General features: G+C 53.3%; 1 protein-coding gene and 1 non-coding gene across 2 annotated transcripts; both read left to right on the top strand.

The window, feature by feature from the left end:
* The first annotated feature begins 1,693 nt into the window (after positions 1 to 1,693).
* Positions 1,694 to 19,032, top strand: COQ8B (coenzyme Q8B). Its single transcript, XM_065898314.1, has 14 exons — positions 1,694 to 1,795; positions 1,932 to 2,051; positions 2,193 to 2,259; positions 4,268 to 4,345; positions 6,955 to 7,077; positions 7,219 to 7,304; positions 8,530 to 8,670; positions 8,759 to 8,840; positions 9,807 to 9,900; positions 11,844 to 11,985; positions 12,128 to 12,235; positions 15,167 to 15,232; positions 18,181 to 18,267; positions 18,751 to 19,032. Exons 1-14 carry the CDS (start codon positions 1,694 to 1,696, stop codon positions 19,030 to 19,032), a joined length of 1,578 nt encoding a protein of 525 aa, XP_065754386.1.
* TRNAG-GCC (transfer RNA glycine (anticodon GCC)) lies at positions 9,364 to 9,436 on the top strand. The gene has a single exon. It is a non-coding gene; the product is annotated as a tRNA-Gly (tRNA).
* Positions 19,033 to 20,005: the final 973 nt, after the last annotated feature.

A 20,005-nucleotide genomic window follows, 5' to 3' on the forward strand; every position in this document is an offset into this window, starting at 1 on the left:
AAGTTATTGTCATAGGTACTTTTTATATATTTTGCCCCCAAGAGTGAGCTGCCACCTAGCTCCTGAGTCAGACCCTTGTGTCTGGAAGAGTACAGGGGGTGGTTTCTGTTTTGAAACAGTCACCTGGAAAGGGGCATTGGGCACAGACCCAGGGCTCTAAAATGAATCATCTCTTTACAGACCAATGGGAAGTCATAGCAGGGTCCCCCTAATGCATCATACAGGCTGGGAAGCTGAGATCCAGAAAGTGTTAAGGCTCTTCTGAGGTCACGTAGCACAGGGACAGAGACAGGGAGGTCTGATTCCTGACAAAGGGGGTTAGACAGGGTTTGAGGGAGGCAGTTCTGTGTGGGGAGTGTCATATTCTCTCTCCCAGTGGTGGGAGAGATGTCCCAGCCAGCTGCTTCTATTCCAGACTGTGAGAAGAGGGGTGAGTCAGTTTACCGTGGTGGTGGGGGGAGGAAGCAGGCTTTAAGCCTGTCCTCCCTCCCCCATCAACAACACACACACCCAGATGGGCTGGGAGCTGGTTTTCTGGGATGCCAAGGCTCCTGAGTCAGCACTGGGAATCTTGGCTGAGTGTGTTCTGGAAAATGTCAGGCCTACAGGAAACAAAGGGCTCCCACTCACACCATCCTGCAGGTGGGCGGGGAGCTGAGAGAGCAGGGTGTAGGAGGGAACAGGGGCCCAGTGTGCAAAGGGCTAGGTGTGAGGGGGTTTATGCACACCGAGGGAAACAGCTGGTGAGCAAGGCAGGGGGGTCATATGTGCAAGGGAGGAGGTTGGGTACCAGGATATGGGTATTTGAAGCAGAGGGTGAGTGTGCAAAGTGGAGGGGCTCCATGTGAAAGGGAAATGTTTGCTGGGAAGATGTGTGTTCAAAGGAGAGATGTTGAGCCTACTAGGGGTACAAATAAGGAAAACGGAGGCTGACAAAATGTTCGCGCAAAGGAGAGGTGTGGAGTTTGTAAAGGAGAGGAATGTTTGTAAAATAGACGTGTAGGAAACTAAAAGGTCCGCCGCAGACAAGGCACTTTGAAGTGAGTGGAAGGGCACAAAACAGCACGTGAGCGCTTCGGCTGTGGCCCAGCCCACCCTACCCTACACTTAGGCCGTGGCCCAGCCCACCCTGAGGCCCCTGATCTGCTCCTCCGTCATTTGCTAGCTGACCGGAGGGGGCGGGCATGAGAAGACTTCCAGAAATGCAGGAGCCGCCCCACCCCGGCCCCCCCACCCACCCCCACCCCCCGCGCATAGCTGACCCAGAGCCGGGGAGTGGGTGCTTAGCAACCGGGGGAAGTACCCAGTAACGGGGTTGGTGGGGGGAACACCGGAAGAGTTGTGGGTGCCTAGCAACCGAGGGGAAGGCGGTGCCTAGCAACGATGGTGGTGCTCAGAGTGGAGAGGTAGCCCTGGAGGATCTGTGGGTGTCTAGCAACAGGGGAGGACCTTAGCAACGGCGCGGAGTGGGACCAGGGAAAAGTGGTTTGACGAGGTGTTCGGGAAGAGCTATGGGTTCTTAGCAACGAGAGAGGGAACCAGGCGAAACTGGGGGCCTGTTAACAGGGGAGGAAGTCTTTGGCGGTGGAAGTCTTAGGGTGGACACGGAGGAATGTGAGGCAAAGACGGGCAAAGCAGGGAGGTCAGTCCCACCATTCCTACCCGAATAATCCCTCCTCTTCTCCCCCAGACAATGTGGCTGGAGGTGGGGGGCCTACTACGGGGGACCTGTGGACAGTGGGGCCGGACTATTGGTCTACCTTTTGGGGCCCTGGGGCCTGGGCCCCTCTGCTGGGTAAGAGGCTGGGGAGGGGTCTCCAAGGGGAGGAGGCTTAGGGAGGCTTCAGGGAGTCAAAGGACAGGGAGGGGTCTAAAGGGGCCAGGCTGATGGTGCGTTCTCCACTCGTTACCGGTGTTCACGTCTCTTGCAGGGGCCATGTGGGGGTCCTTGGACCCAAAAGCTTCACCAGGATGGACCTGGCAGGGGCCTGGGTGAGGAGGACATTCGCAAGGCACGGGAGGCCCGGATCAGGAAGACAGCCCGGCCCCAGGTATCATTGCCCCACACCCAGCAACACCGCATGAAGGCAGCTGGCCTCCCGAGCTTGGGGAAGGGTGTGGTGGCAGGTTGGTTGGACTTCCTGGGTGCTGTGTCCACCTTTTCCCGCTCAGACCTTCTCTCCGTTTCCCAGCTGAGTGACCGTTCTCGAGAGCGCAAGGTGCCCACCTCCCGCATCAGCCGCTTGGCCAGCTTTGGGGGTAGGTATGACTGTGGGAGATTGTGACCTAGATCAGAGGAGGTGACATTTACACAATGAAGCAAGGGAGAGAGTGGATCAGAGACAGAGAGAGGAGGGAGAGATGGGAAAAGAATGAAGGCAAAGTCCTGCAGAACCAAGAGATATAGAGAGGAATGTTGTGTTTATTGAGAACTTGGAATGTGCAGGGCCCCATACACATGTGGTCTCTGCACTGAATCAATGAGTGTTTGTTTCCGTTCTATAGATGAGGAAGTGGAGGCTAAGGGAGGTGAAGTGACTTGACCCCGGGTCATGCAGCAGAATTATTCAAACTTCAGGTCACAACCTGCACGAACTAATTTTCTTTTAATTAATTAATTATTTATTTATGGCTGTGTTGGGTCTGCTGCGTGCAGGCTTTCTCTAGTTGCGGCAGGTGGGGGCTACTCTTCATTGCAGTGTGCGGGCTTCTCACTGCAGTGGCATCTCTTGTGGAGCACGGCTCTAGGTGGGTGAGCTTCAGTAGTTGTGGCACGTGGGCTCAGTAGTTGTGGCGCACGGGCTTAGTTGCTCCGCGGTATGTGAGATCTTCCCGGACCAGGGCTCGAACCCGTGTCCCCTGCATTGGCAGGCGGACTCTTAACCACTGCGCCACCAGGGAAGCCCTGCATGAAATAATTTAGCAGGTTGCAACCAGCATTAAAAAGAAGAATGGAGGACTTCCCTGGTCCTCCACAACTACTGAACCCACGTGCCACAACTACTGAAGCCTGCACACCTAGAGCTCGTGTTCCCCAACAAGAGAAGACACCGCAATGAGAAGCCCACGCACTGCAATGAAGAGCATCCCCCGCTCGCCACAGCTAGAGAAAGCCCGCGCACAGCAACGAAGACCCAACACAGCTAAAAAAAAAAAGAAGAAAAGAAGAATGGAAAATATGTGTACATGTAGAGTAAGGGAAAGTCTTGTTTCATGAGACATTATATATATATCGGTCTCTACCGGTTATAATGCGAATGTCTTCTTTACTGTGGATCATGGTTCAGGTTTTAAAGATACCGATTGAAGGAGTCAAATACACTGGTTAGAGCTTTGGCACCAGGCTGCGCGGGGTTCAACAGGTGATTCTGCCGCATCCTCGCTTTGTGACTCTGGATAAGTTACTTAACTTCTCTGAGCCTCGATTTCCTTTTCTGTAAAATGGAAGCTTTTCTGTAAAATTTCTCTCATGAGGGCGTGAGGACAAGATGAGTCAATGCATAAAAGGCACTGGGAATGGTTCCTGGCATGGAGAAAAGTGCTCAGAAAATGCCAACTACAATTATTTACGGAGATGGTGAGAGTGAAAGAGGCAGAGTGACTCGAGATGTCTTTAAGGACAAGGAGACAGAGGAGGCAGAGGAAATCAGAGCCGGAGAGCTAACATCCAAAGGAAGAACTGAGGGAAAGAGGCCTAGACAGACATGCCGGGTGGACGGAAGGGCAGAGGTGGAGAAATAACTGACTTAGAAAAGGAGAGGTGAGCATGAAGAAGAGGAGATGTGGACAGAGAAACAGGAGTCATAGGAAGACAGAGAGTCCTGGGGGATCATTTCGGGGCCTTCTTACCCATGGCTGCACACTAGAATCATCTGGGATGCTTAAAAGAAAAAGAATTCTGAGACCTCATCTCAGGCCAGTTCAACCAGAACCTCAGTGGTAGGGCCTGGGCATTGTATTTACAAAAGCTCCTCACGTGACTCTGTGTGCAGCCAGGGGTGAGAACCACTAACCTGGGAGACAGAGACAAGGAGAGAGGGATGGAGAAAGAGGTAGTCTCACCTCCAAGGGAACCTCAAGCAGGGAAAGAGTGAGTAAGAGACTGACTTGGAGACAGAGGGATGCAAAGAGCTGACTACAAAGAGTTGGGAGACAGGTATACATAAAGAGAGACAGAGAGGAGAGAGGGTCAGTGGGGTGGGGAGGGGGTGGGGGAGGAGATCTCCCCAGGGCAAGCGGGCACTCAGGCTCCTCTCTCACTCCCCAGGACTGGCTGTGACCTTGGGGCTGGGAGCACTAGCTGAGATGGCCAAGAAGTCCCTGCCCGGAGGACATGTACAATCAGGTACGTGAACCACGCTGCCTGGGTCCACACCCTGGCCTTGCTGTGTGACCTGAGGTAAGTGGCTTCACCTCTCTGAGCCCCAGTTTCCTCAACTGGAGAATGGAGCTGTTGATAACATAGCCACCTCTTAGGGTCGTGGTGGAGTGCTCAGAACAGGGTGAAGCTGCTGTCAGGATGGTGTTGAGTAGAAGCAGGTCATGAGAGAAAAAAATGTAAGCCATCCAGAGTTGAGTGCTTAACTGTGACCAGGAGAGGAAGCGTGAAAACAGGAGTGCCGGTGAGGGTCTGTGGACAACAGAGACGGACTAGGCTGTGTAGAGATCAGCATTTGTGGGTATGATTCCGCAACATGTCGATGTCTTGAAACAAAAACGGGTGGATATTCTAGATGTAAAAGAGACTAGAGAGATAATAACTGACAAATGGAATGTGTGAGCCATGGTTGGATGTTCGAAAAGAAAATAACTATGAAAGACTTCTGGGTGGGCTTCCCTGGTGGCACAGTGGTTGAGAATCTGCCTGCCAGTGCAGGGGACACGGGTTCGAGCCCTGGTCCGGGAGAATCCCACATGCCACAGAGCAACTAAGCCCGTGAGCCACAACTACTGAGCCTGCGCATCTGGAGCCTGTGCTCCGCAATGGGAGAGGCCACGACAGTGAGAGGCCCACACACCACGATGAGGAGTGGCCCCCGCTTGCCGCAACTGGAGAAAGCCCTCGCACAGAAACGGAGACCCAACACAGCCAAAAAAATAAATAAATAATAAATTAATTTAAAAAAAAAAAGAGAGAAATAGAAATCTAAACACTTTCAAAAAAAAAAAAAAGACTTCTGGGGACGATTGGGAAAATCTGAATATGACTGGGTAGTAGGTATTCAAGAATTAGTGTTAATTTTCTTGGGTGTGATGTTGGCACGGTGATTGTGTAGGGGATTATTATTATTCACACAAGTGGAGTGCAAATCAGTCAGCAAAAGTATTGGTCCGTGTTTGGGTACACACGCACAGATAAAGTGGGTGAGGCAGCATGTTAAAACATTGAATCAGGTATTCACGGTGCTACGAATGCAGTCTTTCTGTCTATTTGGATCTTTTTCAAAATAAAAAGTTGCGGGTAGGGCTTGCCTGGTGGCGCAGTGGTTGAGAGTCTGCCTGCCGATGCAGGGGACACGGGTTCGTGCCCCGGTCCGGGAAGACTAGAGAAAGGACTAGAGAACTAGAGAAAGCCCTCGCACAGAAACAAAGACCCAACACAGCCAAAAATAAATAAATAAAAATAAATTTATTAAAAAAAAAAAAAAGGAATGTAGGACTGATCCATGCTATTGTCTGGTTGAATCTTGAAACACTATCCTAAGTGAAAGAAGGCAGAGACAAGAGGCCACATTTTTTTTTTTAAGGCCACATATCGTATGATTCCATTTATCTGAAATGTACAGAAGAGGGAAGTCTACAGAGACAGAAAGTAGATTAATGGTTTCCAGGGACTCAAGGGGAGGCAGATGCGGGAAATGGGAGGGGGTAACTGCTAACAGGTTAGCAGTGATGAAAATGTTCTGAAATTGATTGTGGTAATAGTTGCACAACTGAATATACTAGAAGCCATTGAACTGTGCACCTTAAAATGGGTGAATTATATCATATATGAATTATATCTCAATAAAGCTATTAAAAAGTAGAATGAGAACCCCAAGAACTTGTTTATGTGGGGTTGTATTTATGGATATTTGCTGTATTAGAGAGGAAAACTGAAAAAAATTTTAAACACAAGAATACACACACACACACAGACACACACTCTCTCTCTCCATCAGCCGTCAGAGAAATGACAGGTCACAGCTTCTGGAAAACTCTACTGAACATTTGTGGGTGAATGAGAGTAAAAAAGGGCAAATAACATATTAATATTATTATGAAAATAGTTCTGATCTCACAGACCCTCCTAAAGGGTCTCAGGGGCCCCCAGAACGCACTTAGAGAATTGCTGCCCTCGTTCTCCAGAAGCTCTTCTCGTGCCGTATTCTGGTACCTCCCCCCTCATTAAGGGTCACCACTGTCTTGGCTTCTGACCCCCTGAGATTGGTTTTGTCTGTTCTTGCTCCTTTATACGCATGTAATCAGACAGTGTATTCTCGTATGTGTCTGGTTTTCTTGCTCAGCATTCTATTTGAGAGAGGCATCCATGTTGCTGTGAGCGGTTGTAGGTTGTTTATTCGACACTAATAGTCCCCCTGTGACTATTCCACAGTTCCTTTGTTCATTCTACTCATGGTCATTTGGGTTGTTTCCAGTTTGGGACTGTTATGAATAATGCTACCGTGAGCCTTCTTGGAGTATCTGTTGGTGGACACATTTATGCCTTTCTCTTGGGGATATACCTAGGAGGCAAATTGCATCAGGTATAGGTGTGTGCTTTACTGGAAACTTCCCAGCTGCTTTCCAAAGGGCTTGGGCCATGGCAGTCTCATTGGCAGTGTCGAGGTGCTCCACATCTTTGTCAACACTTGGTATTGTCTTTTTTGTCTTAGCCGTTCTGGTAGGTGTGCAATGGTGTCATACTGATTATTTTTGTGGTTGCCATACTAATGATTATTCTCTCCACCCCAGAGGGAGGCTCCCGGCCGGGCTCCAGCTTTTTACTTTCGGAGGCCAATGCCGAGCGGATTGTGCAGACCTTGTGTACGGTTCGGGGGGCTGCCCTCAAGGTTGGCCAAATGCTCAGCATCCAGGGTACAGCATAACCCTTGACTCCTGACCCCTGACCTCAGTTCCACCCTACCCCACCTACCACCAAGCCCCAACTTCAGACTCCCACAGGGGCCCCTCCTGGCCTCACCCCTCACTGCTTGCCTCTTCCCGATGTCTCCCAAGACAACAGCTTCATCAGCCCCCAGCTGCAGCGCATCTTCGAGCGGGTTCGCCAGAGCGCCGACTTCATGCCCCGTTGGCAGCTGCAGGTGAGCGCCCAGAGGGGGAAAGGCTGGCGAGGGAGGCGTGCTCCACCTGCCTGGCCCTCCCGTCTTCATGGCTGTGCTCCCCGTCTCACTCTGAGCCTGTGTCCCCATCTGTTAAATGGGGACCACTAAAGCACACGTCTCATAGGACTGTTGTGATGAGTAAATGAGAGAATGGTGTAGAGCACTTAGTCGAGTTCCTGGCAGGCTCAGGGCTGTTCAAAAGGTGGTGAATGGGCTTCCCTGGTGGCGCAGTGGTTGAGAGTCTGCCTGCCGATGCAGGGGACACGTGTCCGTGCCCCGGTCCGGGAAGATCCCACATGCCGCGGAGCCTGGGCATCTGGAGCCTGTGCTCCGCAACGGGAGAGGCCGCAACGATGAGAGGCCTGCGTACTGCAAAAAAAAAAAAAAAAAAAAAAAGCGGTGAAGTGCTGTGGTCAGGGACCAGACTTCGGGAGTTCAAACCCTGGCTCTACCACTTACTACCTGTGCGGTGAGACGTGTGGCCTGCCCGCTCTGTGCTTCGGTTACCTCATCTGTGATTGGTGGTAGTGATAGCAACGGCCACATCATGGGGCTATGGAAATCAGTGTATGTGTAAAGCACTTTGAAGGGTCCCCGACACCCCGTGAGTGACATGCAGGTGTTACCTGTTCTTATTACCGGTCTTTTAATTAAAGGAGGGAGTGTGTAAATAGACTGGCACAGCGCCAGGCACTGAGTAAATGCCTGGGCAAGGGTGTGGAATCTGGCATCCAGCTGCCTGCCTTCTGAGCTCTGTTTGGCTCCCTTGCCATGTGACCCTGGGCAATTACTGCCCTTCTCTGAGCCACTTTATATAGGGCCCAGCCCACAGGAAGCCCTCCGTAAATTTTAGTTCTTCTTTATCACATTAACTTTTGAGTTAGTAATACAATATATGGGTATAATGAAGGATTATTATCAATCTCAACCTTACATAATAGCAACCCACACATCAGCCCACACGGCCTCGGGAGTATGGGCTCAAGCTGGGCCTCCCAGTCTGCCAGCGCCTGGCTCATCACCTTGGTCAGGAGGTCTCTCTGAGCCTCAGTTTCCTCATCTGTAAAGTGGGGTAGCGGCCAAGAGCTTGGCCCAGGGCCCCACGTGTGGTGAGCAGGGTTATTAACGTGCAAAGCGCTTAGCACAGAATGTGAACCCGGCTGCCTGAAACCATGGTGATGATTGTCATGACCACTACCCCCAGAGAGTTCTGGAAGAGGAGCTCGGCAGGGACTGGCAGGCCAAGGTGGCCTCTCTGGAGGAGGTGCCCTTTGCTGCTGCCTCAATCGGGCAGGTGCACCAGGGCGTGCTGAGGGATGGGACAGAGGTGGCCGTGAAGATCCAGGTGAGAGGGGAGGTGGGGTGGGGGTGGGCTGGGCACCCGGCCGCCCCAGAGGGGTGACTCCCATCCTCCTCCCCTCCTCCCCTCCCAGTACCCAGGCGTCGCCCAGAGCATCCAGAGCGACATCCAGAACCTGCTGGCGGTGCTCAAGATAAGCATGGCCGTGCCGGAGGGTGAGGCGCCCAATCCACCCTGACTGTGGGAGGGTCGCCCTGAAGAGGGAAAGCGGGGCTAGATGGGGGGGGGGCGGGGGGAGGTGGAGGGCCAGCTCGGGGCAGGGTGTGCCCTTGTGTGTGTGAGCCTGAGTGAACGCCTCAGTCTGCGTGTTTGAGACAGAACAAAGGGACACCACGGCGGGGAAAGCCCAGAGTAGTATGGGCGTGTGAGAAAAAGACAAACTCGGAGATGCCAACAGGAGCCCAGACAGAAATCCAGAAACAGACACACAGGGGGTGTGTGGAGAGGGACTGGAGGCCTGAGAAAGAACCACAGAAACAGGAAGGGAGCGTAAGTGGGACCTCGTGTGTGTGTCACAGCATGTGAGACAGCGCCTGGGGTAGATGGAGCAGAGGTGTGTGTGTGTGTGCGCGCACGAGAGAGCGAGCGAGGGAGAGAGGGAGGGAGTCAGGCCCAGAAGTAAGCTTCAGACACTGAGAGCAGTGTGAGAGAGTATGAAAAAAAGGACAGAGAGGGACTTCCCTGGTGGTCCAGTGGTTAGGACTCCACGCTGCCACTGCAGGGAGCCCAGGTTCGATCCCTGGTCAGGGAACTAAGATGGGAACTAAGATCCCACATGCCACGAGGTGCGGCCAAAATATTTTTAAGAAAGAAAAATGGACAGAGAATAGGCGGCAGATGTGACTACGATAGGGGCCTAAGGACCGCTGTGTGTGCCAGAGAAAGACCCGAGCAGAGAGGCTTCCGTGGAGCCCGCAGTTGTGTGAAGGACGGGGGAGTGCGTGGCCAGACAGTGTGGGTAAAAGGCACGGAGTGGGCGGCGTGAGGGATGGTGAGACAGGGACAGAGTGAGAGGCACGACTGGCAAGAGAAGACGTCCCTGAGTGGGAGCCTGAGGGGTCGGGCAGGGGGCGAGGGGCAGGCTGTGGCCTTCCCTGTCTGACACGGCTGCCGCCCCTCAGGCCTGTTTGCAGAGCAGAGCCTGCAGGCCTTGCAGCGGGAGCTGGCTTTGGAATGTGACTACCGTCGTGAGGCGGCTTGCGCCCAGAACTTCAGGTGAGCTGAGGCCCCTATAGGCCCCTGGAGGCCCCCTTCCTCCCTCCAGCTTCCCTCCCGGGCTGAGAGGGAGGTGGATGCCCTCACAGCCTCCGGCAGCTGGAGCCCTGGGGTAGGGCTGGCAGACTCTTTCTCTTCATTTGTTCATCCATCCATGCCTTCACTCATTACTTCGTTCACACCCTGTGTCCTCTGTGAGCTTAGGCAGGTCACTTCTTCTCTCTAAATGTCTCTACTTTCTCATCTGTCAAATGGGACGCAGAACCACTGCAGTCTGATGGGGGAGACAGACTTGTCAACAGGCAGTCCGTCACACGAGATACCGTTACACCCACCGGACTAACAGAGATGAAGCAGTCTGTCTGTGTCCAGAGTTGGAGAGAACGGGGCTCCAGGGCATCCTTTGCACACTGTGGACAGAGGGAGAAATTGATACAAGCATTTTGGAGAATGGTTGGGCCTCATCAAGCCTCAGTGTTCACATCCAACCCAACAGTTGCCCTCCTGGCTAAATACTCCAGTGACCCTTAATGCCAGTACACACCATCAGACTTCGAGAATACTCAGAGCCGCAACAGCCCCAAACTGGAAACAACCCAAATCTATCAAATTCATCCCAACAGGGTGGATAAAGAAGTCACGGTATGCTCGTCAGCACAATTCGTACAGCATCAGAAATGAATGAACTACAGCCACACGGCACAGTGGTTGTATCTTAGCGGCGTCACGATAAGCGGCAATCAATTACACCTCAGCGAGACCTTCCGCAGCGTGGAGCATGGCCCGCACGTTCACTGAGCCCGGCTCTGTAGATACGAAGCCAGAGAAAGGGCAGTAGAAGGCAATGGTTAGGGGCATGGGCTCAGATGTGGGATCCAATCAGGATCCAATCCTGGGTCAGCCCTTAACAGGCTGGGTGGCCTTAATCTGCCCAGTGGCCTTAGGAGAGCGTCCTCCTCAGGGGGAGTGAGGATAAAAGGGAATTGTGCTGACTGAACGCTCAGCAGAGTCCTGCCCTGTGAGGAGCAGATCAAACGTCAGAGATCTGATAAACAAGGACAAAAGTACAAGCCCCCAAAGCAGGACCTGGAGATGGAGAGTGTCAGGTGGGCTGGGACAGAGCACTCCAGTGTGGGATCTGGGGAGACCACCACCTCACAGGATTTCCCAGTGCTGTTAGGATAAAACCCACATCATTTCTCATTTCCCCGGCTCCTCCCCATCTCCCTGTCCCCCCAGCCCCCAACTCCAGCCATCCCACAGGTCCCCAACCAGAGAGCTCGCTCATATTCTTTGCCTCCCACATCTTCCGTTGACACACCTATCTCAATCTATTATTGGTCTGTTTGTTAGAGTGTGGTCTCTGCTGTGTGTGTGTGTGGGGGGGTCACACCTGGGGCTCATCTACTGCTCTGTCACCCAGCATCATCCAGCACAGGGATGGACACCGAGAAAGGTCCTTTCCCTTTAATAGCCAGCGTTCAGAATAATGACTCCAAGGAGCGGCCAGTGAGCATCACTGTGGACTCGGAGATTTGTATACGAGTGACTGTTTTTTGGATGGATTAATTGATAAGTTGATGAGAAAGTCATGCTCACCAAGCTTAATTAATACACTGAGTTCATCCCGGGGCGACCAACAGAGAAGTGTTTCCGGAAGGGAGGGGGTAATTGGGTCTCCAGCAGCACCCAGCTTAGGGGCAGACACAGAGTGGGTGCCATGGAGATATTTGGTGAATGAGTGGATGAATGAAATGTCTGAATGAACGTCCATCCAACCAGGTATTGGCCATCACTCCAGACAGACAGGAAAGAGAAGGGCAGGAGGAAAGGCAAGACAAAGACTGTTCATGGAAGACTCCTCAGAGGAGGGGGAGGCCTCGAGCAGGGCCACAGGGGCCTGAAGTGTGAAGTCCCATCCCCGCCCCTCCCATCTGCCCCAGGCGGCTGTTGGCAGACGACCCCTTCTTTCGGGTGCCAGCCGTTATTCAGGAGCTGTGCACGACGCGGGTGCTGGGCATGGAGCTGGCTGTAGGGGTCCCGCTGGACCAGTGCCAGGGCTTGAGCCAGGACATCCGGAACCAGGTACGTGGGGCTCATGGGACAGTAGGGAGGGTGCTGCTCTGGGGCACAGCTGACAGGGACCCATGGTCCCTCTCCAGGCCTCAGAGGGCTTTACAGGGGCACATGGCTCTGAGATGTCTGTTACTCCTTCTTCCCACCCCAGATCTGCTTCCAGCTCCTGAGGCTTTGTCTTCGGGAGCTGTTTGAGTTCCGATTCATGCAGACGGACCCCAACTGGGCCAACTTCCTGTATGATGCCTCCAGCCACCAGGTTGGTTCCTTGTGTTGTGCGTCAGGGTACGTTAGCTGCTGTAACAGGTATTTCCCAATATGGCAGTAGCTCAACACAGTAGTAGTTGATTACCCATGTAACAGGCTGGAGTGGCCCTCCTCCATGCAGTGCGTCAGGGACCCAGGCTCCTTCCCTTTTGTGAGTGTGCCATCCCCTAGGACTTGAAAGGCTCTCTTTCCAGTGCAAGGGGAAAGCGAGGTTGAGAGGGTAACCCACTGTCTAACTGCTTTGGCTGGAAGTGACCCATCGTTCCCGTCACCATTCCACCGATAAGAACTGGTCATGGGGCTAGTCTAGATGCAGGGGATGCTGGGAAATGGAGTCCCTGGCTAGGCAGTGGCTTCCTAGTGGCAGTGGAGAAGAGGGAGCACCACTTTTGCAAGACAGTCATCATTACCACACCCATCATTCATTTAGAACACACCAAGCACCTACTGTCTCTTGAAAGTGATGCCAAGACAACCTGATCCTTGCCTTCCCAGAGTTCCCAGTCCAATGCAGGGACCCATCACCAGAAAGTGTGACCTGTAGTTAATCCCTTGTTGAGGAAGCACAGGCGAGGGGCCAGTGATGGGGGAGGCACAGGGGGCGGTGGGAAGCCAGGAAAAGTGGCTGACCCTGCCTGGAGTGGGTGGGGCCAAGGAAGGTGAAAGCAGAAAGATAAGAGAAGGACAGCCATCTAAGGAGCAGGGAGGAGCATACTTGGCAAAGGACACAGGCTGTCCAAAGGCCTGGGGGTGACAGTTGGGACTGAAAAACTCACAGCGTGCATGGTTGCTAAGTGGCTCTCCAAAGTGGTCTGTGCCGTTCTGTCCCCAGAGGGGTCTTTCTAAAACACACATCTGGCCAAGCTGTCCCTTCTACAGCTTCCAACGCCCTCAGGATCAAGTGAGCCCTGTGCTGAGTGTGACATGACCCCACTTAGTCCAGCCTCGGTCCCTTGACACCCTCTTCCCCCCAAGTGCACAGACAGCCTGCATCCCTCCAAGGCTCGCACCCCAGGGTGGGTGTTTTCCTTCCTCGGGTGTGGTGATAAGAGGCCTGACGTCAATTTACTGGGTCTCAACAGCAGTTTTTGTTTTAAAAGGATAGAATGTGTTGCAGATGGGAGGGATGCATATTATGTCAGGACACTTTTGTTTTATGTTTATATGTGCATGTGCACTGGTGCCCAGGACAATCTGCATTTCTTTTTTTTTTTTTTTATAACTTTATTATATTTATTTATTTATTTTTGGCCGCATTGGGTCTTCGTTGCTGCGCGCAGGGTTTCTCTAGTTGTGGCGAGCGGGGGCTACTCTTCGTTGTGGTGGGTGGGCTTCTCACTGCGGTGGCTTCTCTTGTTGCAGAGCATGGACACCAGGCACGTGGGCTTCAGTAGTTGCAGCACGTGGGCTCAGTAGTTGTGGCGTGTGGGTTCTAGAGCGCAGGCTCAGTAGTTGTGGCACACGGGCTTAGTTGCTCCGCAGCATGTGGGATCTTCCTGGCCCAGGGCTTGAACCTGTGTCCCCTGCATTGGTAGGTGGATTCTTAACCACTGCACCACCAGGGAAGCCCCTAATCTTCATTTCTTGCTGTGGGTTATGATAAACAGTTTGAACTCCACTGTTGTAGAGAAACTTACACACATGTTCATGGGGTACTGCTTTTTTTTTTTTGCCGTTTTTTAAACATTTCAACTTTATTTGGTTCATTTTATCTACATTATTTTATTTACTTATTTTAAATTTTTAAAATTAATAATTAATTAATTAATTTTTGGTTGCGTTGGGTCTTCATTGTGGTGCGCGGGCTTCTCCTGTTGCGGAGCACGGGTTCTAGGTGCATGGGCTTCAGCAGTTGTGGCACGTGGGCTCAGTAGTTGTGTCTCATGGGCTCTAGAGCGCAGGCTCAGTAGTTGTGGCACACGGGCTTAGTTGCTCCGTGGCATGTGGGATCTTTCCGGACCAGGGATCGAACCTGTGTCCCCTGCATTAGCAGGCGGATTCTTAACCACTGCGCGACCAGGGAAGTCCCTTTTTTTTGAATTTTATGTTATTTATTTTTTTATACAACAGGTTCTTATTAGTTATCTGTTGTATACATATTAGTGTATAGATGTCAATCCCAATCTCCCAGTTCATCCCACCACCACCTCCCCACCTCACCCCACCCCACCCCGCCCCTTTCCCCCCTTGGTATCCATATGTTTGTTCTCTACATCTGCGAGCACTGCTTCTAATAGCAAAACCTAGAAATAACCACAGTGCCCATCAAGCAGATAACTATGATATATTCATGCAACAAAATCTTACACGGCGGTGAAGAAATGAATGAGCTAGAGTGATGGGGATGAATTGCAAAACCATGTCGAACACAAAGAACTTGCAGCCTATTATAAATACCATTTAAATGACGTTTTAAGATATGCAAAACATTAGTATGTTTTGTTCATGGATCCACATATGTATAGAAAACATAGCAACACGTGCATGGGAATTTCAGGAAACAATTTAATAATAAAAATAATTTCAGGAAAGTGGTGACCCTGGAAGAGAGGGTGGGGATGGGGGGAGGTAGGATCAGGCCCCACTTAGATTGGTAGTATTTTATATTTTAAACTGGGTGGTAGGATTTGTGGGTGTGGTTCCCATATATTTTATTATTCTCCAGATTTTTTTTTTTCTGAGCCTAAAACATGTTATTATAAAAACAACTAGGACCCCAAAAATAAAAACCAGGTCCCTTCAGCTTCACGTGGGGGTGGATCGATGTGTGGAGACCGGAAGCCAGGAGCCCAGGGGAGGCAGCTGGGCGGGGACTTGGGCAGGAGGGGCAGCGTGTGGGGAGAGAGGGACAGACCCTGGCACCCCCATAGACAATGGGGAGCACTGGTGGACTCCCAGTGTCGCTTTCACCATTCATTTCCAGGTGATCTTGCTGGACTTTGGTGCAAGCCGGGAATTTGGGACTGAATTCACAGACCATTATATCGAGGTGAGTTCCCCCAATCCTGGAGTCTCTGAAGGGTCGAGCCTCAAGCCAGATAGTAAGGCTTGTAGAGAAGGAGAAACACAGTATCTGGAATGAAGAAATAAATAATAGTGATATTAATAGCAGCTAACAAATACCAAGCACTTAATATTATGTCAGGCACCGTTTTAAGTGCTGTACACGTAGTAGCTGATCTGAACCAGAAAGCAACTCTATGAGGTGAGGACCATTTTTAACCCCATTTTACAGAGGAAGTAACTGGGGCTCTGAGACGTTAAGTCACTTGCCCAAGGTCACAGCAGACCTGGGATTGTAACTCAGGGAGTCTGGTTACACAGCCCGTGTTCCCAACCCCTCACTAGCTGCCTCTTAAGAGAAAGGCCCACGATGGCCAGCCTGTCAGCCCCCCACACCCGATGCTGTCCAGGGCCTTGGCGTCCAGCCTTGTGCTCACATACCTCCCCTCCAGCTGCTCCCTAGTGAGCAGTTCTCTCTTTGAGAAGTGTTTCCTCACTTTATGTTGCCCATCCTTCCCACCCACAGAGGTTGATTTGTCTCAGAGCCCACAGAAAACACCATCTCATTAATTTGTTGAGATTGGACATTCGACCTGGGTCTTCCTTTTTTTTTGGTTGCGTTGAGTTCATTGCTGCATGAGGGCTTTCTCTAGTTGTGGCGAGCAGGGGCTACTCTTTGTTGCGGAGCACGGGCTCTAGGTGCGTGGGCTTCAGTAGTTGTGGTGCACAGGCTCAGTAGTTGTGGCCCACAGGTTTAGTTGCTCCGTGGCATGTGGGATCTTCCCGGACCAGGGCTTGAACCCGTGTCCCCTGCATTGGCAGGCGGATTCTTAACCACTGCACCACCAGGGAAGCCCCTCAACCCAGGTCTTCTAATCACTGGGTCATCAATTCAAACGTTCTCTGACCCCCCCTCTGTGCCTAGTCCTATTCTAGACGATACTGGGGACAACAGTGACCAATGCAGTCCAGGTCTCTGCCTTCACAAAACTCACAGTCCAGTAGGGGGACAGACAGAAAGGACCAGAGTGGTCAGGGCTGGGATGGGAGAATCACGGGGGACTGAGGGAGACCGGATGAGGAGCCTGGCCTGACCTAGGGGGTCAGGGAGGGCTTCCTGGAGGAGAAGACATCAGAGTTGAGACCTGAGGGATGAGGAGACCAATCAGGAAGAAACTAGGAGGGTACTCCAGACAGATAATGTGGGCAAAGGCCAAGGGGTGGAAAAGGATATTCCGACTAGAGCAGCACTTCTCAAACTTTAACGTGCACGAGAACCCCCCCCCCCCCACCAGGATCATGTTAAAATGCAGATTCTGGTCTGGAGTTAGGCTTAGTATGCTGCCTTTCTAACATGCTCCCGGGTGATGCCGAAGCTGCTTGTACAGGGACCGCACTCCGAGTAGTAAGATCCTAGAGGACCAAAGGGAAGTTCACGTTTGGACTGGGCAGGCAGGTGGGGACAGAGCAGGAGCCAGCAGTGAGGCTGCAGCCCAGTCACGCTGGGTCTCTGAAGCCATGCTTTGCACCTTGTACTTTATTCGGGTGCCCTGGGGAGCCGTGGAAGGGACTGGAGCAGGGGAGGGACATAGAATTTGGAAATTCCTGAATAACGAGTGGTCTTTTAAGACAGGCCGGGAGCCTGGGCGGGTGGGGGATGGAGGGGGTTCTGACCTGAGGACTGGGGGATGGTGGGGCCACCCTTTAGATGGGGACGAGAAGGAATTGGTAAACCCCCCCCCACACACACACACAGAGGCTCCTTGGGGCCCTCTCTGCAGGCCACTCGAGGCACAAAGCCGAGGCCTCGCTGGGTAGTTGGGACATCCCCTGCCCCTCCCCACCACAGGCCTGTTCAGCACGGCCCTCCTGCCGCCTCCCCAGCCTTTTCCAGTTTAAGAAAGGCCTGTCACATGGACCCCCCAAGGACCACAGGCGTGACAGATGGCCAGACAGGCTGGGGCAGGGGGAGCTGGGACGGAACAGGACCGCCAGATTTAATCCCGTATTCCCCTTCCTCCCGAGAAGGGGCAGCTCAGTGGTGAAGGGTTCGTCCCAGTTCCCCTCCTCTCCTTGCTATTCCTCACTTGGAGCCTGTTTCCTTGTCTGTGAAGTAGGGGCCCTCCTATTTACTTCTTAATAGTAATAGTAGCTCATAATATTTATGGCCTTTCCTACACGCGGGCACCGTGCGAAGCACTCCACAGATAGACCTCCTTCATCCTCCAAGAACCTGGCAAGGAAGATGCTTTCATCATCCCCACTTCACAGATGAGAAAGCAGAGGCCCAAAAAGCAAAGCGACTTGCCCCAGAGTCAGCCAGCAAGTGGCAGAGCTGGGATGGAGCCCAAGCAGGCTGGCCCCCACTTCTGTCTGTCCATGTGCCCTCAACTCCTGCCCATCCTGCGTGGCTGGGCAGCTGCTTTAGCTGATTTGCTAAACAAGGGGTTTTCACCAAAGGCCTCCTTAGTGAGCACCACTTGGGACTAAACCCAGCCGGGATCCCTGCCTTCCTGGGGCTCCAAGTCCAGGGCAGGAACCAGGCATCAATAGACATCAACCAGGTGATCACAGAGATGGCAACCTCAGAGGCAGTTCTGGGTCATGATCACATACTTGCCCAATTAAGTGTTTGGACCCATGGGTACCACTTGACATCTGCTTTCCTCTGTGCTGTTTCACTGTGGTAGTTTCCAGGCAGGCTCTGCCTTCCCAGCCAGGTGGGCAGAACACCTGACCACTGCAGCCCCCAGGCTCTGGAACAGTCTTGAGAGAGATACAGACAGGGGTAAGGTGGGGAAGGAGAGACTTCTAGGTGAGAGGGCTTAGGTAGATGAGAACAGAAGTGGGTACTGGCAGGGCCCAGCTTCTAGCTCCCACCTCCAGACCCCTCCTTGGATCCCTCTGACCCTGTGCCCACATCCGTCTCCCCAGGTGGTGATGGCTGCAGCCAACGGAGATAGAGACCGGGTCCTGCAGAAATCACGAGACCTCAAATTTCTCACAGGCTTTGAGACCAAGGTTGGGAGAGTAGGGGCTGGTGTCTCTTGGGGGGAATGGGGAGCTGCTTCTCTCTACTGGGGAAACTGTGGATGAGTGAGGGACTCTAAGGGGGGCTGCTTATCTGTACTGGGGGTTCTGGGGAGCATGAGGGAATGGGGGCTGCTTGGCTACTCAGGAATCCTGAGAAAATGGGCACCACTTATCTGTTCTAGTGGGAGGAATGGGGGACTGCTGGTGGATACGGAGGGGTCGGGGAACAGAGGCTGCTTCTCTGTTCTAGAGAGAGTGAGGGCTCTTTGTCTACTGGAGGCCCTGAGAGGACAGGAAGGGACCTTTCTTTTGGGAGGAGTAGGGGGCTGCTTGTCACTTAGGGGCTCTGGAAGGGGTGGAGGCTGCCTCTTATTCTTCGGGGAGTTGGGGGCTTGTGTTTATACTTGAGACTCTGGGGGAATGGAGGGCTGTATGTCCACACTGGTTGCCTCTGGTTTCCCCGACCCCTAGGCATTCTCGGACGCCCACGTGGAGGCCGTGATGATCCTGGGGGAGCCCTTCGCCACCCAGGGCCCCTACGACTTTGGCGCGGGTGATACTGCCCGCCGTGTGCAGGGCCTCATCCCTGTGCTGCTGCAGCACCGGCTTCGCCCACCGCCTGAAGAGACCTATGCCCTGCACAGAAAGCTGGCAGGGGCTTTCCTGGCCTGTGCCCGCCTCCATGCCCACATCGCCTGCCGGGACCTCTTCCAGGACACCTACCACCGCTACTGGGCCAGTCGCCAGGCATAGCCACTGCCCGAAGCCTCCTAACCGGAGGGATGTCTGCTCCAACCCCTCAGAGACTCCATCTCGGGATTCCAGCCCCATAGCAGGCCATCCCCTGCTCTGAGGCCTCCTTCCCTCTCTGCTGCAGGTCTGGGGACCCACCTTGGGCTTGGGACTAGGGAACTCCAGCTTCATAGCCCCATATCCTGCTCTCCCCACTCCAAAGGGAGCATCCAGGAACTCCACCCAGCTATTAATTTATGTCTGCCAACATGTGAGAGAGCCTTAGGCCCCTCCGCACTGCCATTGTGGAGATCAGACTCACCTAGACGGGGAGCCCCTGACCTCTGCGTCAGGTCTCCCCCAGATGTGGCCGGTGTCTGAATCTTTGGTCCTAATAAAAGTGGCCCTCCCCTTCCCCCAGCTCTTTTCTGTGCGCTGAGGCGGGAGGGAGAGGAGCTCGCAGGCTGCCTCCAGGTGCAGATGGCCAGCCCCCCTCCTACCCTGTTGTCTGAAAGCCCCAGTCCTGCCTGGGCCATCTGTTGCGGGGACCCTCCTTCTCCCCTTTCCCTACCCCCCACCCTGCCCCTTCCGCACGTGCTGACCACCTGCTCCGAAGGCTGTGGCAGCTGAGAAGGCCTCCCACCCCCACCCCCACCCCCCGGCTCCGCCACAACACACACACCACCTCCCAGCCTCCTGGCTCCCTCCACTCGGCTCCCAGCAACCTCGCTTTTGCTAATGGGCCTTAATGCCCCTGCCAGCTGCTTTGCCAAACCCACAGGATTGGGCGGGTGCGGGGGCACTTGGGCGGCCAGAACCGCTCCCCGGTCCCAGCCTGGCGCCCCCGCCCCCAAAGCTGAACCGATCGCGCACCAGGACGCCGGGGTCTGTTCATTCCCCCTCTCCTGGCAAAAGTGCCTCGTCACCGCTTCTGCCCGCCCCCGCTGGGCTGGGAGAACCGTGGGGTTAGCTGGAAGATTTTGGGGATGAGGGA

This window comes from Phocoena phocoena, chromosome 20, assembly GCF_963924675.1.
Source record: "Phocoena phocoena chromosome 20, mPhoPho1.1, whole genome shotgun sequence".
NCBI classification, from domain to species: domain Eukaryota; kingdom Metazoa; phylum Chordata; class Mammalia; order Artiodactyla; family Phocoenidae; genus Phocoena; species Phocoena phocoena.